General features: G+C 35.6%; 4 protein-coding genes across 10 annotated transcripts; 2 read left to right on the top strand and 2 right to left on the bottom strand.

Annotated features, from left to right (window-relative positions):
* Positions 1–1,646: 1,646 nt before the first annotated feature.
* On the top strand, positions 1,647–10,945 carry LOC105138777 (B3 domain-containing protein Os07g0563300-like). Of its 2 annotated transcripts, none has more exons than XM_011044981.1 (14): positions 1,647–2,040; positions 3,007–3,088; positions 3,210–3,308; positions 3,557–3,875; positions 4,000–4,321; positions 4,580–4,676; positions 5,307–5,481; positions 5,794–5,873; positions 6,974–7,021; positions 7,114–7,371; positions 8,242–8,291; positions 8,936–9,049; positions 9,444–9,514; positions 9,759–10,945. In XM_011044981.1, exons 1-14 carry the CDS (start codon positions 1,841–1,843, stop codon positions 10,538–10,540), a joined length of 2,697 nt encoding a protein of 898 aa, XP_011043283.1. In that variant the 5' UTR covers positions 1,647–1,840; the 3' UTR covers positions 10,541–10,945. The 2 variants fall into 2 exon arrangements, with proteins under 2 accessions (XP_011043283.1, XP_011043282.1); XM_011044980.1 differs by having other exon boundaries at positions 9,756–10,945.
* Positions 10,946–11,176: 231 nt separating this feature from the next.
* On the top strand, positions 11,177–13,056 carry LOC105138776 (syntaxin-124). Its single transcript, XM_011044979.1, has one exon. It carries the CDS (start codon positions 11,936–11,938, stop codon positions 12,842–12,844), a length of 909 nt encoding a protein of 302 aa, XP_011043281.1. The 5' UTR covers positions 11,177–11,935; the 3' UTR covers positions 12,845–13,056.
* An 806-nt stretch (positions 13,057–13,862) lies between these two features.
* On the bottom strand, positions 13,863–15,775 carry LOC105138775 (vacuolar protein sorting-associated protein 28 homolog 1-like). Of its 4 annotated transcripts, none has more exons than XM_011044974.1 (2): positions 15,670–15,775; positions 13,863–14,940 (listed from the first exon to the last, which is right to left on the bottom strand). In XM_011044974.1, exon 2 carries the CDS (start codon positions 14,795–14,797, stop codon positions 14,168–14,170), a length of 630 nt encoding a protein of 209 aa, XP_011043276.1. In that variant the 5' UTR covers positions 14,798–14,940; positions 15,670–15,775; the 3' UTR covers positions 13,863–14,167. The 4 variants fall into 4 exon arrangements, with proteins under 4 accessions (XP_011043276.1, XP_011043279.1, XP_011043280.1 ...); XM_011044977.1 differs by having other exon boundaries at positions 15,674–15,773; XM_011044978.1 differs by lacking the exon at positions 15,670–15,775 and adding an exon at positions 15,645–15,668.
* Positions 15,776–19,256: 3,481 nt separating this feature from the next.
* LOC105138774 (uncharacterized) lies at positions 19,257–21,105 on the bottom strand. 3 transcript variants are annotated; one of them, XM_011044972.1, is made up of 3 exons: positions 20,504–21,105; positions 20,342–20,452; positions 19,257–19,926 (listed from the first exon to the last, which is right to left on the bottom strand). In XM_011044972.1, exons 1-3 carry the CDS (start codon positions 20,985–20,987, stop codon positions 19,508–19,510), a joined length of 1,014 nt encoding a protein of 337 aa, XP_011043274.1. In that variant the 5' UTR covers positions 20,988–21,105; the 3' UTR covers positions 19,257–19,507. The 3 variants fall into 3 exon arrangements, with proteins under 3 accessions (XP_011043274.1, XP_011043275.1, XP_011043273.1); XM_011044973.1 differs by having other exon boundaries at positions 20,342–20,574; positions 20,641–21,105; XM_011044971.1 differs by having other exon boundaries at positions 20,342–21,104.
* Positions 21,106–22,956: the final 1,851 nt, after the last annotated feature.

Here is a 22,956-nt window from a genome sequence, read left to right as displayed (position 1 = left end):
AAAAATTATTTTTAATTCATCATATCAAAATAATTTAAAAATATCAAAAATATATTAATTTAAAATAAAAAAAATTCAATTTCTTTTTAAAATACATTTTGAACATACTGCCAAACACTAAAACTTTATTAGCTGGATTTTAACTGTGCCTTAAACTCATTTCATTGTTAAAAAGCTAATTCAATTTAGAATTTTAAATTTTTAGATATAATTTATATTATTTTTTAACATATACATTTAAATAAAAACTTTTTAAATTTAAAACTTGCACAAATTTATATTATTTTTATATTTATTTTTTTATCAAATAAATAAAAATATTAAACTTATAATTAATTAATTATCAAGATTTTAATACATATTAAAAAAATAATTTAACTAAAAATAACTTAATTTTTAAATAAAATTTTTAAATATAAATTATATTGTTATTTAATAATCACAGCACATGGCTGCTTGCATTGCCGATGAAGAATTCATAATTCTTGGAAATATCTTTTCGAGGCACCTAGATGAATTAGGGTTAGTACGTCGGAATCTTTTTATGGGAGCAGTGTTTGTGCCCTCTGCACCTAGATTCTAATACATGTTGTTTTTGATACTCAAAAAATTATAGTTGTCTTCGTTGAAAATGGGAACAAGTTGGTGGTGACTTGAACTGGAAGATGCCATGAGTCTATGACAACGAGTACAGAAATTTAAGAAATTAAATTATATGTTCTTAAATTATATTTTTTTTGCTAAAAATTATATATTTATAAATTATTTTAATATGTTGATATTAAAAATAATTTTATAAAAATAAAAAAATATTATTTTAATATATTTCAAAATAAAAAATATTTTAAATCATTGCGAACTAGCATAATTCTAGACACTTCCAAAATTATGCGAGAATAATGCTAAAATTGCATCATCTTGGTCTAACTTGTGTTTTGAGTTCTGATTTTTTTAATTTTTATAATTCAAAAGTATTTTTTTAAAAGTATTTATTTATTTATTTTAAATTAATATTTTTTAAATGTTTTTAAATTATTTTAATATATTGATATAAAAAAAATTAATATATATTTTTTAAATTATTTTTAAAAATAATCATCATTATATTCTTAAAAGCACTATTTTAATGTATTCTTGTTGGAATTATAAAAAAAAATATTGAAAGAAATAAAAAAAAAAGGGGAAGGAAAGGCGTGAAAGCCTGGACGAAGATCATCTAGCAACTCCACACACGCATTTATTGGAAATTCCAACATGCATTAAATTAAAACTAGCACATCCATGCTTTACACGTAGCCATCCATATATTGCATACATTTATTATTAGAAAATAATTAAAAAAAAATATATGTAGATTTATCACAGATTTTTGTTAAAAGAGTGTCGCTTTCATCAATTCTTTTATAATGATTAGGTAGAGTTTTATTATCTTATTGTATTTTTCAAAGATAAAAATTCATGTACTTTCTATACTTATTCTATGCTCTAATACATTAATCAAGGAAAAAAAAAACCTTAAAAGAAATAAAATTAAAAAAGGGGCTAATTAAAAAACAAAGCTAAGAAAAACGACGACGCCAAAAGAGAAGACAAAAACAAATATCCCAAACCCACGCCCACTCGCATGTATAAATACCAAAAATCCCACACTTTTTATTATTCCTTGCAATCTCTCTCTTTACAAGCAACACCACGCGCCGCCCATTTCCACTCCCTCCCTCTCTCCAAGGGCCTCTCCATACCACGCTCCAGCCCTAGAAATTTTCAGAACATAGGGTTTATAATTGTCATGTCTTACTCCTTAATCTCTCTTTCAAAATAATTATATTATTTTTTTCCAATGTCCTCCTCCTCTCTTGCTGCTACTTCAACTACTGCTACTGCTACGAACAACAACAACAACAACAATACTTCATGTAGCTCTTCTTCTTCAACGGTGCTGTCAAGGAAGTGTTTCAATTCCGATTGTACGGACTTCAAATCTCGAAAAGGATGGAGGCTTCGGTCCGGTGACTATGCTGACCTCTGCGATCGATGCGCGTGAGTTTCACTCAATGGCTGCGTTTCTTTTGTTTCAATTTTGGATTTTCTAGAAAAAGCCGTTGATTACTCGGGTTGGTTCTTTTATTTCAATTTTGGAGGTTTTTTTTTTCTTTTTCCTTGGAGGAGTAGTGGACCGTGTTTGTGTTTTTGTTACTAAATTTAGCAAGTGGTTATGGTGTTTTTGGTGCGGAGCTAACAAATGGTAGGTCAATTTGGGTAAACTGGATAGGAAAGAATTCAATACCGTTAAAATAATTAATCTTTTTTTAACTAAGTGTTTCTGCGTGTAATTTTGGCATATTTATGTTTTTATTATTTATCCAAATTTTATCCCTGTGTATGTGTAGCTAAAAGGAGTAAAATTCAGCCACACTCATATTATGTTTCGGTGAATATGTATTGTTTTGGATTTTATTTTCTTTTGGAATTAAATTTAATGCAGTTTGCAATCAACGAGTGTGGCTGTGATTTAGCTGTTCAAGATTGTGTTTTATTAGTCTATTTGGCAATGGCTAGCTTACAGTTGTGAGAGAAAACCAGCAAGGAATTAGTATTTTGTTTTTACTGTTGAAAATTTTGGGAATTGTTTTTATGGAGAATGGTTTGAGAGAGTGATATATCAGTAAGGCTCAGGTAAAATCTCAGACTATGGTTTTGGTAAGGCGTGAAACGGAAAGGTTGGTATGTTGTCTTTGGGTTGAGACCATAAATGGTTACTATGAGTGGAATTTATTTTATTTCTTGTCCCTTTTGTTTTCTTGAATTGGCTTTGCCTCTAGAGAATAGAGGAGAGGAAAGAAATCCTTTGATGAACCTTCAAACATGTGCTTATCAAGACAATTTTCTGGCATGTTCTTAGTTATACTTAACCAAGTATCCTTTTTCATGGTTGCGATGTCATTATTGTTGATATTATCATCATTATTTTATTAACTTGATGGTTGACTGAACCTTCTGGTTTAGTTCTGCACATGAGGAGGGGAGGTTCTGTGAGACTTTCCACTTGAATGCCAGTGGCTGGAGGGGTTGTGAGTCTTGTGGGAAGGTAAGATGAAAGTCTTCTGGTTTGTTTACATGCCCTTTGTGCTTATTTTGTTATCAAGTTGATGGTATGTATCTGCCATGTCTTTTAGCATGAATCATCACAGTTTAATTTTCCACCACAGAGGGTTCATTGTGGATGTATTGTGTCACTTCAAGCATTTACATTGTTGGATGCTGGAGGTATTGCTTGCATCTCATGTGCAAGGAAAAGTTTTGTTCTGGTAAGGATGGATTCATCTCTTACTGTTTAATCATAATCATTTTATGACCATTATGATTTCTTCGATCAAATAGATGATTGTCATGCCATTAGTTGGATAATGGAAAATATGTTCCTCCTGTTACTGCCAGCACATTATAATTTTTCCATTGTATGAGAGTAATCCACAAATTCTTCTGACTACAACCTCTACCAATGTGGAATTTGAAGCATAAGAGATTTATTCATGCCCTGCATTTTGTTTTCCAGACATCAAACCCTGCCTGGCCTCCTTTATTTTGTCATCCTCCTTTTCCTGAAAGACTCAAAGACTTTTCTGTCAAGAGTTGGAGTCAATTAGCCGGGTCAGGTCCTGTACCATGGCGTCAAGCACCCAGTTTGTTCAATTCTTCTGCTACCCAGTCTGAATTGCAACCGAGGATGCCCTATGAAGTTGACAGGCTCAATGCTGGTGAAAGATTTTCTGCACTTTCCCTAGAAAAAAGGAAACTTGAGGATTTTCCTGAAAGATTTATCAACGGAAGCCCGAGGAATCACTTACAGGATATAGTTGAGAATGGGAATGCAGGTACAGATCCTTAACCTGCATTTTATGCTGCTTCAAGGAAAGGAGTGCATGATGGCTTGGCATTTTCATGCTGCCATGCTTGAGAGTGTAGTGGAAACAACTGGATGTGAATTTTTTGTTGCAGGAATCATTGATGATGAGCAACAACAAATGTTTTCATCTTTAAGAGAGGATATATCTGCTCAACAATTTGGTATAACAACACCTTACGCATCTCCAAGCGAGTCAAAAGGTCAAATCGAGGGCTCTGTAAATCCTTTACAGCCAGCCCCTCTGCCTCCGTTTGCTAAGCGTTTTCATGGGCCTTTACATAAAGGAGTTGACTCATTAGTTGATGGCCAGATACGCAATGGAAGACCTAGAGTAGATGCCCGTGGAAAAAGCCAGTTACTTCCTCGGTACTGGCCAAGGTTTACTGATGAAGAGCTACAGCAGATTTCTGGAAAGTATCCTTTAAATGAATAATGAATTCTCTTCATTTTAATTTTTTGCAAAGTCAATTATAATTTTAGATAATCTTTCACATATTGTTTTGAGGCAGATATATAATAAATAGGACAATTCTCTACTCTTCTCCGTATTTGTTTTCTGAACCATGAAGATTGGTTAGGTTCTGTAGATGTGTCTGCTCCATACTTTCTTGATGATGTATCTTTCCTGTCCTCTTTATGATCAGGGATCCTGAAACCTTAACCCTATTTAAGCCCTAATTCTGTTATCAAACCTTTGTTTGAGAAGATGCTGAGTGCCAGTGATGCTGGACGAATTGGGCGTCTGGTGCTGCCAAAAAAATGTGCAGAGGTTGGTATTCATGTTTGTCAGCTTGACCTTTAACTTTGGTCATTGGTTTTATTTTAAAAGCTTTGCATACTGGATTTTGGAGGAACCAAGAATTTATTGTTTGTTTTCTTTAGAAAATGAGAAAAAAGAATAAACAAGGTGATGATACAAAGAAAAGCCATGACAATATATGTAGATTATAAATATATGCTTTTATAGTTGTGGTCTTATTTTCTTTAAATGGACCGAGGAGCTTTGAAATCTGGTTGTGATTCTCATGGATAATAATCCTGATGTGCACTGTGCTCACAGTGAAAACTGCTTGTGATGACAGCAGCATATACTAGCAGCAGTCCACTATAGTCGTGTACTCTTGCATGTCCTCTTATTCTGTCAGAGTTTTGTCCCTGCATTGTCGGATGAAAGATGATTCTACATGTAGTATTGAAGAGTTTAGGCATGTAAGTGGAATTTCAGTTACTGTACACCACTTTAATGGTGCACAGTATGAGTTATAGAATTTCATGGGTAGCTCTTCTCAATTTCATTAAGTAGTTCTTCTCCGATTTAATATTCAACTCTCTCCCTTTGCATGGAAACATGTGTCATCAATGATTGTACAATACTAACATTGTACTCACTCTGACACAGGCCTATTTTCCACCCATCTCGCAGCCTGAAGGTCTACCTCTCAGGGTCCAAGATTCTAAAGGAAAAGAGTGGATATTTCAATTTCGGTTTTGGCCCAACAACAATAGCAGAATGTATGTTCTGGAGGGAGTTACTCCTTGCATACAAAACATGCAATTGCAAGCAGGCGATATAGGTAACCAAATTATGTGAAAATAATGGTTCAGAAGAGTCTTAATTCAGCTATGGTTTATGTTGTTTCTGGGTTGTATCTTCATTTCTCTTCTCTCTTGTTAAGTTGGACTTGGTTTATTTCTATTTTCTTGATTTGTCAATGTCATGGCTTTGGATCTGGTCAAACATCTAAATGCTGCATCATAGTTTTTTATCTATCTTTTTCTTGTTTCATGCCTTTCAATTCATTTTAGTTGCCATCTTCCTGCGCTCCAGAGCATTATGGTTTTAGGGTTTATGGTTTTGCATCTGAAATTTAATTCTGTTTCCTCAGTAACGTTTAGTCGATTAGAGCCAGAAGGCAAATTGGTTATGGGATTCAGAAAGGCATCCTCAGCTTCACTATCTGATCAGGTATGCCCCAGTGCAGTCGCCAAGTACCTTTTTCCTAGATTATTCATTTAACTTGCTGGAGGTCAAACAATTGTTTATGCAGATGTTTGCAAGGATAGTGTTTCTAAATGCTATAAGGTATCATTGGAAAAAAATTATAATGGGTGACCCTGGAGATTTGAAATCTTCTCTGGTACCTCATCATGATCAATGAATTTATATTCCAATACAAGAAATAGTTAAGTCTTAGTTTGATACTTAATTAATTCCATCCTTTCTTCTGAATTCATTGCAACATAGCCTGATCTGTAAACTAGGCATGGAACTTTACATGGCATGTCTTTAAAAACTTGAAGTTCATGTATCCATCAAATTCCATGTGATGAATGGTAAATTTGTTGCATGTTAATATTTATATGGTAATTCATTTTACATGAAAAAGGTTAAGGTATGATAAAGTGGGGTTTTTAGTTCATTTTTTTCCCCTTCTCTGGCTAACTTCATTTGTGTTTCTGATATATGGCAAAAATCAAGAAAACCAAATTGAATCCAACTCAGTGATGGATCAATGGTGAAAGGTTAAGACAGCCATGGCGTTTGTAAAAAGAAGACTAAGAGAAGAAAACAACACACATCACATTCATGAAATTCTTGTTGTTTATTCCTTTCTTAGCTGTTACAGGATATATAAGCAAATCCTGACAATTGCAGAGAGGCAGTTGTGACCGCTGACATGTGGCTAACCAAACCAGACCACTCTAACGCACAAACAACACTTACATATATAAACAAAAGCTACTGACTAATGAAACTAAATGACAATTCAACCAATCCTAACAGTAAAAGAATTCAAATCAAATGCTTCTCAACGATGAAGACCCTCGGTTGCTTTCTCCCGCATCAGTTTCATGTCTGGCATTTCATCTGACAAAGCCCAGTGATAACCTGAAAATAGGATGGTAGATAGTTTCATAAGAGTGATTGCAATGTTCTTCAAGACTTGGTTTGTTGCTTTTAGTTAAATCAAGTAAACATTTGTGGTTTGTCAAATGATGCCCTTTCAGTTTGCTGTCAGCTTTAGCAGTTAGTCCAAAATAAATTTAACTGTGTTATGTTTACAGGACAATGAAACTAGCCAGACTGGCGATGGTGCTTCAGCAAATGGAGATGTTAGTATCACAAAAACTTATACTAGTGGAATTGCTTTATTTCCTTTTCAAATTAACACACAAGGTTTCTGAGCTTTCCATTAACCTAACAGGCTGAAATGGGTCCTAGTCCTTGGTCTAAAGTTGACAAATCAGGCTACATAGCAAAAGAGGTTCTTGAAGCAAAATCTTCAATCAAAAAGAGGAAGAGCAGCACATTAGGTTCTAAGAGCAAGCGCTTAAGAATTGAAAATGAAGATATGATAGAACTGAAGCTAACATGGGAAGAAGCACAAGGATTGCTCCGCCCCGCTCCTGACCATGTTCCCAGTATTGTGGTGATTGAAGGATTTGAGTTCGAGGAATATGAGGTTTGATTGTTTCCTTGCCCAAAATAAGTTTCTGCCAATGAGGGGTTTTCTCTGTCTTTAGCCACCCTTCGCATTCCCTTTGCCATTTGTTCCTCTGTTCTGCTTGTGTTCAAGTCATTGTGAAGGTAGAGGCTTCTTGTTTTTTGTTACTTTGATATCATTAACTGTTGCTTTATTTAGTTAGTTGTCCCATCGGAGTATAGTTACAGTAGCATGTACAGAACTTTGGTAGTACACTGTGATTAGAAACTCATCACAATGTGGCTGCTAATCTGGTGAAGGTGAAAACCCTTGAATTTTGGTTCCCTGTGCCAGCAACTCTTGCCTGGTGGCAGAAGAAAAAAAATGCAGAGATTAATTTCTTCCCATCATAGAGCCATTTAGGGAGATAATGGGGTATGTATTGTTCAGTGCTGCAAAAGGCCCTGGAATATTGACATGTTGCTATTCTATTGGTAGAAACTTGCCTTCTCTAGTCATTGAATTTTAGGTTCTGGCATGTTTAAGTGTACAAGAATATGAAATCCCAGAGGAAGATTGTTTCAGTTGTAGAATGCCTGGGTAATAATGCCCAACTCTTGCACATATGCATGGGATTTTTTATTTTTATTTTGTGTGTGTGGTTGTTACTGATACAATTGGTTGTTTGATTGAAGAACAATATTTCCTTGTGATTTTAACTAAACATCACTTAAGATGTTTTCATCATTATACATTACATCATTTAATGAGTTTGTATTGAAGGGTTTTTTTGGGCTTCTGATACATTTTCTTCCTATATGTTTTATGCTCTGAACGTAGCTAGCTAAAATTTATCCTGGCAAGGAGGTCCTACTTTTATGGATTCTGACTATTTTACTGCTATAACAGGATGCACCAGTGCTCGGCAAACCTACAATTTTTGCAATGGATAATGTGGGGTAAATTGCTTATCCTGAATGCCCAAGCTTTCACCTATACCTTTTTTGTTAGTTTTCTTAAATTCACCAGGATTTGGCACACAAATGTCTCCCAGAAATTTATCCACACCTATATTTGTAAACCACCTGACATGGTGAGATCTCTCATGGCAGTTCTAAGTGGTACAGGTATTTTTTTCTAGAAGTATATCATCTATCTTTGGTGTCAGTGTGTGTGTATTAGAATCTATTCATCATGTACACATGCAGGCTGTGCTAGCAGAAAAGTGTTCTCTCTCCTATAAATTTCTATGTATTTGAATCAGCTCAAATTTCACACTAGCTGGTTGTGCTTTGAGAAATATATGATCTCTCTAACCTATAAGCTTGTATGTAAATCTGTTCACACTATTTGAGTGAACAATGAACATAAACCTAGGATAATGTTTTCATATTATTACGTTTCCTCCTTTTTCAGCCTGGGTAAAATGGTGCTTTACTGCATTGTTTACTCTGTTGACTGTTATGCAGACTTGATATGCACTTTCTGTTTTTTGTTTATAAACTTTCCTTGTTATAGCACTGCTTCATATGCTAAAATAGATTTGCATGTCCTTTCATCTCTTTGAGGAAATATAATTCTAATATGATGTGTTTTCTGCCAGTCACAAGATTCAGTGGGTTCAATGCGAAGATTGTCTTAAGTGGAGAAAATTGCCTCTCAATGTTCTTCTTCCCTCCAAATGGACATGTTCTGGTAACACATGGGATTCTGAAAGGTATAATGTGAATCCATTTATTCCTTCAGGCTTGAGTTTTCCCCTCTATCTGTAGTAGTTTTATGCTCTGAGAGCATGTTATATAGTCTGGGATTTTTAAATGATTCTGTGGTGCAGAGCGTGTGTTTGTGTGTATTATATTTCTTTATAAAACGCAAATGTGCATTTGAGGTCCTACAATTCACTACAGCTTCGGTGCATGCTTGGTTAACTTTGTCATTTTCTTTCCCAGTAGCTCATAATGTTTGGTTGTTTCCATGGTAAATAATTAACGTAGGCAGTGCCCACCTCTCTAATGGACAAGACAACATGTGAAAGTTGAATGTTGTCTGAACACATTTTAATTGCAGGCTGCTTGCATTTTATTAACATTTTTGGTTATATCTGCTGCCAGATCATCATGTTCGGTGGCTCAAGATTTGACATCAGAGCAGCTTGAAAATCTACTTCCATCCCGTAATTTAGGTACTAATTGCTTACATTGACTTTGCTTTTTGCTGTTTTGTCCATATTTAAAATTCAGTAATTCATGGTCGTGGAGCAATTAAGTTATTCTCAAGTGTGGCACCTAGTTCCACTATCATGTTACACAATTTTTGTAGATGCTGTTTATGTGTATTTTAATGATTTTAAAATGGAATTTCTTGGCAAAATGTGATGATTCCCAACTGCCCATTTTGCACCTGGTGTTATGTTTGTGAATCAACAGTCACTTCGAAGAGATTGAAAGCTGCCAAGAAGGATATTGATAACGTTGAAGCTTTGGGGGGCCTTGACACTCTTGCTAACCTCGCTATTTTGGGAGAGGGTGAGGCTCTTCTGGCTTCATCCCAGGCCACCACGAAGCACCCCCGACACAGACCAGGCTGCTCCTGCATTGTGTGCATTCAGCCCCCAAGTGGGAAGGGTCCCAAACACAAGCAGACATGCACATGTAATGTCTGCCAAACTGTGAAGCGTCGTTTTAAGACCTTAATGATGAAGCGAGAGAAGAAGCAATCAGAGAAAGAAGCAGAAACTACTCGGAAGCAGCAGGAGTCTTCTGCTGAGAAGTTGCTTGATGATGACCCCTCGCCATCTAGCAATGCAGGAAGTGCAAGTGGCAGTCCTAACAAGAAAAAAGCAGTCAGTGAAGTTTCCGATGATGATCCTAACAGAATGAAATCCTCAACTTCACCTTTCAAAGGCCAAATAGACCTGAATATCCAGCCAGAGAGGGATGATGAGTTATCACCTGGTTCAGATTCTGGAGGCATGATGAGGATGCTCCAAGATGCCTCTGAGCGATACCTCAGGATGCAAAGATTCTTGAGCTCAGATGGTGATAGTATCCCTGCCAGTAATCACTCAGTGTCAAGTTGGGGGGCAGATGAAAAAGCCGGTAGTGGCATCATGCTTGGTGGCAGCCATCAAGATGCTAGCGAGGATCACCCCTCAGCTTTTTCATTGATCGCTTCTGCATCTGCCTCTGCATCCACTCCAGCCACCTGATAGACAATGCCCTTTACTGTGCATGGCCATCAACCAAGAAAGACCACGTGATTGAACGAGAGGATATTCTCGTGGCATGTTTGTCCACATTGGCATTTTAACTCTGTTGTTCTGTACATAAAGTAGAGAGGGGTAGGAAGCGGTAACATGGGTGAGAACCAAGATTTTTTCCAGTCCATGCTGTATAATATCTTCTTCTCTGTGCTTATATAATTGGACACTGACACGCTTTTAGGAGATGATTGATGATTCAATCAAGTGGGTAGCAGGTTGCAGCTATGTAGTTTATTGTTAGAAGCTCACTGCTACCCTTAATTAAGACACAGAGGATGAAATTAAGCTTGTGCTTTTTCGCACATAGTCAAAAGAAAATTGCATTCTTGTAAATTTTAGTTTGGGTTTCTACTCGGGGATTTTTTGCTCAATCAACAGTAGCTTTTTGCTCCAAGTGGTTCAAATTTAACAGCTACCTGGTTTTAAATCTTGCATTAAAATGTTTGTCTTTCAAAATGTATTAAAATGAATATTTTTATATATATTAGTATATCAAAACTATCTAAAGCATTAAAATTTTATCAATTTGATATTTTTTCCACGGCAAAGACTTGTGATGCATCATCTAATCTTACAGGTAATCTCGGTGCTATTGTTTTCTTCTTGCCAGCGAAAAAACTGAAAAATGTTCTGGAAAGAATCTATTGAGATGTCCAAGATCTTCAAAATCTTGGAGTTAAGTATATGTTGTTGAGGATAGCTCCTATGGACTCCTCCAAAAAAGTAGGCAGAGCATGAGCAGCAGTCATATCCCAGATTTCCTTTAGGCATCAAAAAGTAGTGAACGAACCCCTTCAAGTTTTTCTTGAGACATGAAAAACGTTTCCCTGGCCATGTTTTGTATGCCCTAAAGTTAGTTAGGAGGAGGAGCAAAGTAAAGATTTTGCTAGGTTTGTGCAATCTCCATTATTAGATTTGTGGTTAGGGATAAAGAAAAGGAAGACCAAGTCAGCAAAGCCATAATGGTTCCCAAAGAAGAGGGGGAAACCGTTTGTTACCTGTATTTGACAACCTTTGGAAACTTTGCAAACGGTCTTCCAGGCAAATCTTGGTTGGTCCTAAATCCTAATCTCATAATAACCTCAAGCCAGAAATAAAAGAAAATTTTGTTGGTCAGTTCTTGCTTTTGCCACCTCTTCCTTTCCCTTCCTCCTCGTTAGGCTCTAGATTAAGAACTGGAAGATGATCACCAAAAAAAAAAAAAAACGCTAAAAAACTAGTGCATTTGTAGAAGAACAGGAATTGTTTTATCCTGGCTTTATAAGCATTTTCCAGTAATCCCACCAACATAAAAGAAATACAACCGCCCAATAATAGGATTGGTTGTTGTATTCTTCCAAGATGAATGATTTGTTCTCGAGTTCGTTCAAGAAGTACACTGACCTCAAGCAGCAGGCTCAAATTGATGACATGGAGGCAGGGAAGGACGGTATGAATCTGGACAGATTCTTTGAAGATGTCGAAAATATTAAGGGAGATATGAAAACTGTTGAGAGGCTGTACAGGAGTTTACAAGAAGCCAATGAAGAAAGCAAGACTGTTCACAATGCTAAGACCATGAAAAATCTCCGTTCGCGGATGGACGTGGATGTTGAACAAGTTCTGAAGCGCGTTAAAATCATCAAGGGAAAGCTTGAAGCCTTAGATCGATCCAATGTAGCTCATCGCAATGTTCCAGGGTGTGGTCCAGGATCATCCACGGATCGAACCAGGACATCTGTGGTTAGTGGTTTGGGAAAAAAGCTCAAGGATCTCATGGATAATTTTCAGGACTTGAGAGCTAGAATGGCAGCTGAATACAAGGAAACTGTGGAGCGCAGGTATTTCACAATCACAGGAGAAAGAGCGAGTGACGAAACGATTGAGAATTTGATATCCAGTGGTGAAAGTGAAAGTTTCATGCAAAAGGCAATTCAGGAACAAGGAAGAGGCCAGATTCTTGACACAATATCAGAAATCCAAGAGAGACATGATGCTGTGAAGGAGATAGAGAAGAATTTGATTGAGCTTCACCAGGTATTCTTGGATATGGCTGCTCTTGTGGAAGCTCAGGGTCACCAGCTGAATGATATTGAAAGTCATGTTGCTCACGCTAGCTCGTTCGTGCGGCGAGGAACTGAGCAGCTTCAGGAAGCCAGGGAATATCAGAAGAGCTCTCGGAAGTGGACGTGCATTGCCATCATAGCTGGTGTTGTCCTCATTGTTGTCATGCTACTACCATTTTTACCACATATCTTGGCTCTCTTGTAGGAATAACAGGGGGCGGAATTTCTTTTTGAACTCTAGAAACACATTTGATTTAACCCCAACCGAAAATTGTTAGTTGTAAGGTTATCTTGGAAAGCTTGGGTTTATTTTCCAATGGTAGCAATTTTGATATCTCCAGCATAAGCACAACAGCAAGGATGATTGGTAAGTCTCTCCTCTGCGAGGCATCCTAGAAGCACATTTCTTGTTTGGCACCCCCGAAAGAGGCAATTGGCATTGTTTGCATGAAATTCTGCTGCAAATTCCAAACTAAGGCCATGGCAGAAACCATGATAGTTGATTGGAATGAATCTGTAATTGTTGGGGAGAAGAAGACGCATCGAGAGAAAAATGAAGTCATTGTAATGTCAAATTTTTGACTCATCGGAAGGAATTGCATTCCTGTCAACTAGTTTTGTTTTCTCCTCTATTTCTTATTGATTATACATGAAAGAAAATTCTCTTTTGAAGATGGCAATAGAAAACTATCAATCTTGCAATCAATGGGTGAATTTCTCTGCATCTCTGCAGAAGCAAGAAGATTTTCAACATTTCATGAATGACATACAAATGACTCTGGATATCTCAGTATCATAAAAGAAATTATTGGTATTGCTGAGCAATTAATATAGTTAGGCCATGCATGAAACCTAATTCATACGAGGCAAACTGGGAGTCCCAATGGGGTACTGTCAGCTTAGCAAAATCATTATTGAACAACTAGAGAAAAGCTAGTGCATGATTGCCAGGAAAAAAGTTGCCTCCTTTTACAAATGAAAAGACGTTAATTGATGGACTATGTAGGCATGTACCTACCTATCTGACTCGAGTACAAGCTGGAAAAACAGATTTCTTAATGACTATAGACCTGCAATTCTATAAATACATCGCAACCTTTTTCTAAATCAAGCCAACGCTCTCCCAATAGGATCAATTTTTTCTCCAGATTCAATAGAACAAAATCAAGCTGATCATATTGAATTTCATGATCCAGCAGTGCTTTAGTATGCTACATAAGATATGCAAGCAATTTTAACTCTATTTCAGTTAGAAGATGGATCATTTCACAAACAGGAGATGAATAAATACACAATTTAAGAAACCAAACTTAAGTACAAACCAATTTTTCATTTATGACAACAAATACTCCCTTAAAATGGGCACAGAATACCATTCAAAGGTATAAGCAGTTACAAATTTAGTAATTCTTCTGCTCCATCATCACCCAAGATTCTGCTATGCCACGGCACTAGTAGATAGGAAACTATATATTGCATAACCCAAACCAAATGATACTGCTTAGTAATATACAAGTACTCATATCAATCAAGTGCCAGCACTAGGCAAAGCTGCCATAAATGAATTGTACGAGGACTCCAAATCGAAGTGAAGTTGCCGAGCCTGCTGCTCTGTCAACTCATCTGCGGCCCCCATCTTAGAGAACCTCAAAATCCATTCTTTCATCTTTGTCTTGCCCTCAAAGTCGGATGGCAAAATACTCAACTTGTTCAGTGAAGCTGAGAGATCTGAAAGCAAAGGATGCACCTGGTCCACTGCCACCATATTCAACTTCAGCGAATCCATAGCTGTGATGAAGTTCTGAACACACTCTGCCACAACGGCAGCTGAGGTGGTAGATAAGGCAGCTGCAGCAGCACGGTGTTCCACCGTGGCAGGCACCCCCGAGGTCACAAGCCTGTTAATGGCAGCTGGGCAGTCCATCTTGTATGTATCTGCAAAGCGCTCAATGCTAGGGACTGTGTCTTTAGAAGTGGAAGCCAAAGTTTTGAAATGGACAATGAGTTTCTGGCACTCAGTTTCATACTGAGATGAAGATACAACGTCACGAACATAACCCTTTTCAAGCTTGTCCGTGGCTTTGATTATAGCGTATAGCTCAGCAAAATTATCATACATTTCTCTCTCGCGCTTGTCGTTCCATAGCTTGACCTCCATTTAGTTACACAAAGTATAGACTTAAAGACGCAAAAAAAAAAGAACAAAAGAAAAAAAGAAATCACTTTCAAAGTAGGATAAATAGGATATCTGTGGAGGACTGGAGAAGAGAACGGGACACGCGCAAAGAGCACTGACCTTCACTGCAAACAATCATACACAACATAAGAATGCGTAATCATAAGAGGAAAAAAAAAACACAATCAATTACATGAATCTAAAACGCAACACATGAAGTCATGAGTCTAAAAGCAACATAGACTCTACTTTTCTTCGGTTCAATAAAACAAATTCTGGACACACATTGTCCTTTCCATGGCGCGGTTCTAGAAACGAAAACAAATCATCAAAACAACACTCATCTATGCCTAAACAAGCAAGGCAACTTGCTTGAAGGAAATAATGAACACACAAAGGACTAGAGACTTCAACAAGCTAAAGAAACCCAAATCATAAAACTTAAAATTCATCACCCTAAAAAAACCCATTTCCACCACCCCCTTTTACTTACCCAACCATCAGAGAACTAATAATAATGCTACCACCCTTGAAACAATAGTCAAGAAAATTTCATAAAGAAAACGCAAAAAGTCCCTCTTTTCAAGATTCCTCAAGTTTCCAAAAACAAAAACAAAAAAATCACCAGATAAGCACAGCAGATCATGAAATCACAAACCATTAAGAAAGAACAGAAACCAAAATCATAACACAAAACATAAAATGAAAAAAACCATTAAAAAAGCTCAAACTTTACCTTAAATCATCGTTAAAAAAGCAATGAAACAACCAAAGTTTAAAGCTTTAAAACAGAGAAACAGACAAATAAACTTATTATATATATACATACAGAGTGAGAGAGAGTGGACGGGGACCTACAGGGAAGTGAAACGCGGTTTTGAATAACGTGAAGGGTCTTTTCTCTCTTTCTCTCTCACTTTTTGCAGGGAGAAAAATAATAAGAAAAGGAAAAGAACTGTAATTTTGTTTTGACAAACCTCAACATAGTCTCCAAATTATAGACTGAATCTTGAATGAGTCTTAAGAGAACTGTTTTTATCAATCAGGTCCTCAAAGTATTGTAATTGATGATTGATGACCATCTTAGCATGTGATTGGTTTAGAGGTTAGCCATAGCCAATCATGATTTATGAATGTGATTGCAGTCGTAGATAAAAAAGCTTTAAGACTAAAAAATAAATTTATATCAAAAATATTAAAATTAAGATATTAGATATTGTATAAATGTATAATAATATATGAATACAAGCAGTGGTGGAGCTGGTAGTGTGAGACATGAGAGGCCAAAATTAATATAACAAGATAATTAAAAAGCTTATTTATATAAAATAAAAAATATTATATTATTCTTTATTTAAATACTAAATGAAAAAAATTAAAATATTTCGTCAAGGTCCCTGCTTGCCTCTCCTGATTACGCAGCTATATTTAGACTCTAGTTTTAAGTGAATGGGGTTTATTATTTAATGCTATCACACTAGACGGATGAGTGCGGTGTAATTGAGGCAAAAAGTGGACTTGTATGAGAAATAATATATATTCGGGGGACCTATTTGTAGTTTACCATATATTCTTTTTGTGATTTGAGAAAGAGGGAAGGGTTGCGTGTGGGACGTTATAATATAATTACTGCTTACGGCATCTACGTGTAGCAGTTGAGATGACCAGAAGAGAAACCCATGCCAGGAACTCAGAAGAAAGTGACGGAGTGGAAGGCAGGGGATCTCCGTTAAGTTCTTCAACCTTTTCCCACCGTTTGATTCTCTTTGAGTGTTCATGATTGATCATTAGATCCTGATCGCTTTCAGTTTCCGAGGCTTGTCATTGTGGGCCCATAATGATTTTTTGTCATTTTGTAGGGGTTCGTTATTTTATTGTGTGATTGGTGTCTTCCGATAAAAATATAATTAGAGGGAAAATGTTTTTATTTCTTTTGTGTTTTGAATGAATACGAGTTTATTTTAAAATTATTTAAAATATATATATTTATTATATTTTCTTACAACTGTCTTGCGATAATAATTAAAAGTAACTTCAGTGTAAAAAAATGACAATTTAATTAGATTTTATTGGGTATTAACTAAACCTAAATAAATCAGTTTTTTTAAATAATTAATTTACTCGATAAGTAATAAATATTGCAATCATAACTCAAAAACCAATTTAAAATATTTACATCAATATTATATGCATATATATATATATTTAGAATATATTTTGTTTACAATTATTTAATTTACTCTGTATGACAAGTCCCTTTCACATTATTAGGAGTAAATAATATATTAGTCCCTATGCTTTTATGAAACCAATGAGTTGATCCCTTTGATTAATAAATTATCACATTTTAACCTTATATTCATAGGTCTCCATATCGTTAAATAGCTTAGTTCTTCTGTTAATTTTTCGTCATTTTGATGCTGGGTTATCTTTTCATTTGCTACTATTTTCTTTCAATTATTTCATAATAAAAAACATGATGAAGAATTACTTCATAAAAGAGATTAGGAGTGATAATTTTATATTTGGTTTGATTTTTATTAAAAAAATAACAAAATTAAAATTAAAAAAAACCAAAACCAAACCGAAATCGGTTAAAACCGACCGATTTTGGTTCGGTTCATTTTAAGACAAAACCAGTTCAAACCAATTTGATTATTTTTTCAGTTTGGCTCAATTTTCTTAATTTTTACGGTTTGGCTCTTTTTTATGGTTTTTCCGGTTCGGTTTCGGTTTGTTTTTTGCTTATAAAATCAAAACCAAACCGAACCAGCTATTTTTTTTTAATTTTAATCGGTTTAATCAATTATTTTATTCTGTTTTTTTAGTTTTTTTTTGTTTTCTCTGTTTTTTGTGATTTTTTTACTCACCCCTATAATAAAAGAGATAAGTGTAAAAAAAGAGAGAAAATCATGGTAAATCCTATTAAAAGTAATAAAAATATACCTCAATAATCTTTAAAAATATACCACAAATCATCATCAATTATGCATGGCTTCTGCAACTATGGACTTCTATAATTGCTGTTATGGAACCTAAGTTCCTTTCAGTTGTCACCGTTATTCACTGGAGTTGACAATTTGTTTGCTGTAATGGCTTGTTCAGGAACATAAATACTTTGAAGATGCATTCAAGGTAGATGAAAGGGGAGTTAGAATATGCAAGCATCCTCGTGTAAAAGACACTGGTGTCACATATCTCTCGAAGTTTTTGAAGAGAACTAGCAAGGCAAAACTGGAGCGGGCGAGAGAGTTGTCCGAACATGCTATTGAAATGTTATGGGCTTTATTTTTTTCCCTCTAGATCCTTGTTCGGTTGTGTTTCAGTTACTGATTCTTGTCTGCAATCACATATTTCTGCTCTTATCATCTAGTTCTGATCTTGTGCGCCTGCCTCAAACCATTACAGGTTCATGCCTATAGATTCTCTGACGCTTGAGGTAGTTCTGATCTTGTGCGCCTGCCTCGAACCATTACAGGTTCATGCCTATAGATTCTCTAACGCTTGAGGTAGTTCTGACTTTGTGCGCCTGCCTCAAACCATTACAGGTTCATGCCTATAGATTCTCTAACGCTTGAGGTAGTTCTGACTTTGTGCGCCTGCCTCAAACCATTACAGGTTGATGCCTATAAATTCTCTAACGCTTGAGGTAGTTCTGATCTTGTGCGCCTGCCTCAAACCATTACAGGTTCATGAGGCCCTTATACGTCTTCATATTACTTGTGTGACTGAAATATTTCTGCAATTCTGGTTCCTTGTTGTCATGCTGATTTCTGTTGCCTAATGCTCTGTTGATGGATTATGCCTTTCTGCTCAAGATTTTGGGACTGCAGGTTACTTTTTAAATTAATCTAAATGTCCGTATCAACTTATACTTATTTTAACTATAAGAATAAAATTAATAATTATATAAGTTTTTAATAATTTTAAAAAGATTTAAACTTATTATTATTAAAAAATAAACTCAAAACTTAACTCGTTGAGTTATCTTAAAATTGACTTTAGGTAACTTTTTGTTCCTCAGTTATATAGATATGGGTCCATCTTGCTTCTGTTTATGCTGCAACTTCTACGAGGCTTCGGCTCAGCCCTAATGTGCCACCTCGCTGCTAATTTAGTGGCCTGGAGCCTTGGTCTGAAAGTATGTTTATCCAAAACAGAACAAGAAGAGATAGGCCTTAGCTTTATAGAAGCTTTAGCAAGTCATGTTTCTTGACTTTCATTTCCAAATTTGTGGGTTCTAGCAGAGATTATGACCTGACGTCTCTTTGCAAATGGACCAATTCCCTGTAAAAGTTTTTTAGACCTTCAAAGATTCTTTTCATCTTTCTTCTTTCTGAAACCCAAAACCAGATCAATGCATGAACATCATCCACCTTTTACAGCTATCTATGTGTTCTCCAAGTTCTCCTTTTAGTTGAAAGAAAGAAAAAACTAATTCGAAAAATAAAGATAGTAATACTAAAAAGCCAGAATTCATTTAAACATGAATGGAAAGAACACAAAATTATAATTTTTTTCCTTTACACATTTCTATCAATCAAAATAAATTTCTTAACCCATTTGTGTTTGGGATCTACCTAATAATAATAATTAAAAAAAACAAATTCTTTAAAGCTTCAAATTTTTTATTTAATCCAAACCCATCAAAACCATGTAATTAAAAAAACACAATTAACTTTTTTTTTTAAATTAATTAATGCCATGCCTTCTTCCACGGCTAGTCATCTCCTTGTACTGATTCAATGACTCTTGCCTTTGCAACCTCATCTCCTCGTTAAATTTGTTAATAAAAGCCTCAACTCGCCGGTTCAACTCATCTTGACTCAGTGAAGGCTCCTTCCTTAATTTCCCTGAAGAAGGAGAAGACGAGTTGACAAGTGGCAGCTGATAATTCGTCCTGTCCTTGAACGTCGCTGATTTCTTCGCTTCATGTGGGTCCACGACACTTGCATTAAACTGACTCCCATGGTTCTCCCACGTGTCCTTGAACGTCTCCGATTTCTTCACGTGCCTTGTTAACGGCATTGCACGCCCCTCCGTTATCGTCTTCCATGTGTTCTCCAATGTCTCGTGCCGTTTTGGCTTTGCCACCCTTAACGCCCTTCCACCTGAAGAAGGCATCGTAAAATCAATCAAGTGACCATTTTAACCTTCATGCTAACCTCTTTGTGCTTTCATAGCACACTGTAAAACTTATACTATACGAGGACTTTTTGGGAATTTTGTTCTGATGCGTCAAGCAAACGCCATGTTTGAACTTTATTTTGTCTTGCAAAAACATCAAATCAATTAAAAAAGTTGGAAACGCAAAAACGACAGCGTTGACGCCTAAAAATTCAAACTTCAAAAGAAGATGAGAAAACGGCGCCGGGAAAAGCCTGGTCGACGCCGACCAAAAAGCTTTTTTCGAACCGGTCAAAAAATAGATACAGTGCGGGTCGGGAAATCTTCCTGGAAAATAGAACCAAGCAAAAATAGTTTTTTGTCATGATATAAAGAATGGCGGAACATATAGTACTGTACCTTCAGGGCTAGCTTTGACAAATTTCCGGTGACCGAACCTAGAAGAAACCAGGGGTTTCTCCACAGGAGAAAGATTTTCCAGCGGCAACAGATTGTTCTCCGACGAATCGATCCTCCTTATAGGCGGGACCCACGTAGACGTGGATAGAACAAAATCATCAGCCGTTTCGTTTTTGCTATCCTCTAGCACTGCCACAGCGTTAACAATACCCTTGTCTTCAACAACTTGCTCATGATCAGCCGCTTCTTCTTGTTCCTCTTCTCTGTCCTGATAAACAATCTCAGCCCTCGTTTCCAGGCCACCAAAATGACCAGACTGAATCTCCACTGTGGAAATCTTCATCTCATCATGAAGATACTCATCCATTGGGATTTTCTCAATTTGATCGTGAGTAGTAGTAGTACTATTAGAGGTGCTGTGGCTGTAGTGGAAACGCGAGGAAGCAACGATGGTAATGATGATGCAGTTTATGATAACGTAAAGATAAGGAGGTTTAAGCCAAGAAAGGATTGAACTCCAAAGAAGAGGAGCTTGATTTACAGAGAAATCATGCACTAATGGAACAGAGATTTTGAGACACAAGGACAAGAACAACAAACTCGTTGAAAGTAATATAACTTTTAAGGAAAGTGAGAGAGAACCCATGTTTTTGAACCTTGAAAACCTTACCTGGGCTTGAATTTAAGGATTTGAAGAGCTAGATGTTGTGTTCAGCATGGGAGGCTGCGAGTGGGGGGATATGGAGGGTGTGGTTTGGATGAAATGAGGGTACATATATATAGAGAGAGAGGTGGGGTGGGGGGGATCATGGGGGGTATGGATTTTGGAGCGTTGGATTTGAGGGGGTGGGGATCTGTCGGTTGATATTTGTGGGTTTTTTCGAGCGAGTGTGGGGTGGAAGGAGGTTCCCCTAACTGATCTTCTTCTTCGAGTGTGGGGTGGCCCACTTGACGGGAAAGAATTGATTAGGGAAGAGAGTAGAAGGATAAAGTAGCGTTTAAGGGTAATTAATTAACAGTGGAGATATTGTAAAATGTGAAAATTGATTAATGTTTGTTGTTTATGGTAGGTGTGACATGGATCACTGTGTGTGTCTCTTATATATATATATATATTCTAGAATTTACCACAGTGATTATCTCCATGTTAAAGTAATAATAAAGTGGGAAGTTTATTTGAAAAAAAAAACTAATAAAATAAAGTGGAAAGTAGCTACTAAATGATGGTAAAATAGTAGAAATTATATCTTTCTTTACTTTCAAAATAAGCAAAAATTATTCCTTTTTTTAAGTTTAAACATAAAACTTTCCTGAAAAAATTTCAAATCTTAATTTGAATTCAAATTTATAGCAAATAAATTTAATCTTGATATTTCACTAATAAACTCAAAGAGTTTTATTGTGCTTAAGGATTAGTTAGCGATACTTTTCTAGTTATTTTATGAGTTCATCTTGAAAATAAAAAACAAAAATATAGCGGAGGAAAAAAATTCATGATCCGTAATAATAATAATAATAATAATAATAGATTTTAAAATCTAGTTTTTATGTACAAAAGAATATTCAAGTACACCTTGATTTTTTTTAAATAACACTAAAAAATCGTTATTTATATTTTCATGAGAAATTCCAGGGTGCACAAGATTGAGGGATCCACTTTGAAGAAAAAAAACATACATAAATAGGAGAAATATAATAAAACTCATGATACATAAAAAATAATAAGAATATTATATAATTAGGTACTTCATGACACCATAAAATTACTCAAATATTTACAACATATCTATTTCACATATCCTTTTATATTTATAATGTAAGATGAATTTGGATTATATTGAATGTTCATGCTCTCAAATAGCTTGACCCATGAAAGTGAGAAGCCCGAATCAATACATAAATTTAAATTTATTTCCTTTCCTTTTTTTATATATTTTAATTAATATTCTTAAGCTAAATTACACATATTTTAACTGATTTTATAAGTTTTAAAGTTAATAACTATATAAATTTTTAATCACATTAAAATTTTTAAAACTGAAATTAATAATTTTTAAAAAATAAATATAAAATATAAACAATTAAACTACATCCCCATCGAACACCTGCTCTGATCTTTCTAGGGAATGTAAAGAGAGAGCGCTGCTAGTTTCAGGCATTTTGAGTTTATTATTTGCTCAGGAGGGCCTTTCTGCGGTCAGAAGAAACATTTGAATATTTAAATGAGCCTTTCCTCAACGGTCATATTAGTGACCGTTGCCCCAGCAGGCTGTGCCAGGATCCCGGAGCGCTAGTCCAGTGGGTGCGGGCTGGCTCACCCCTGGCACGTGACCAACAGTTTGGTGGGATTCCCCAGCCCCCCCTTCCCAAAATCAAGGTTTACAGATTGCATTTCAGCAAAATAAAGGGTTTTTTGAAATATAATTATAATTGTTTTTAAGGTATTTTTTATTGAAACAAATACTAATTGTTTTTAAGGTATTTTTTATTGAAAAAATACTAAAATAATATTTTTTTTAAAAAAAATTATTTTTAATTTTAATACATCAAAATAATCTAAAAATATTAAAAAAATATTAATTTTAATAAAAAAATAAAAACTTTTCAATTTTTTC

The sequence above is a fragment of the Populus euphratica genome, unplaced genomic scaffold (genome assembly GCF_000495115.2).
Source record: "Populus euphratica unplaced genomic scaffold, PopEup_1.0 scaffold159.1, whole genome shotgun sequence".
Lineage (NCBI taxonomy): Eukaryota > Viridiplantae > Streptophyta > Magnoliopsida > Malpighiales > Salicaceae > Populus > Populus euphratica.
Note: the sequence above shows the minus strand (reverse complement) of the source record. Positions and strands in the feature narration are given on the sequence as shown.

Coding starts and splice junctions, on each gene's coding strand:
- LOC105138777 (XM_011044980.1), top strand. CDS start 1,841: ATGTCCTCCTCCTCTCTTGCTGCTACTTCAACTACTGCTACTGCTACG. Junction 9,050..9,443: donor AACACATGGGATTCTGAAAG/GTATAATGTGAA, acceptor ATCTGCTGCCAG/ATCATCATGTTCGGTGGCTC. Junction 9,515..9,755: donor ACTTCCATCCCGTAATTTAG/GTACTAATTGCT, acceptor TTTGTGAATCAA/CAGTCACTTCGAAGAGATTG.
- LOC105138776 (XM_011044979.1), top strand. CDS start 11,936: ATGAATGATTTGTTCTCGAGTTCGTTCAAGAAGTACACTGACCTCAAG.
- LOC105138775 (XM_011044974.1), bottom strand. CDS start 14,797: ATGGAGGTCAAGCTATGGAACGACAAGCGCGAGAGAGAAATGTATGAT.
- LOC105138774 (XM_011044971.1), bottom strand. CDS start 20,987: ATGGGTTCTCTCTCACTTTCCTTAAAAGTTATATTACTTTCAACGAGT. Junction 19,927..20,341: donor TGTCAAAGCTAGCCCTGAAG/GTACAGTACTAT, acceptor TGCCTTCTTCAG/GTGGAAGGGCGTTAAGGGTG.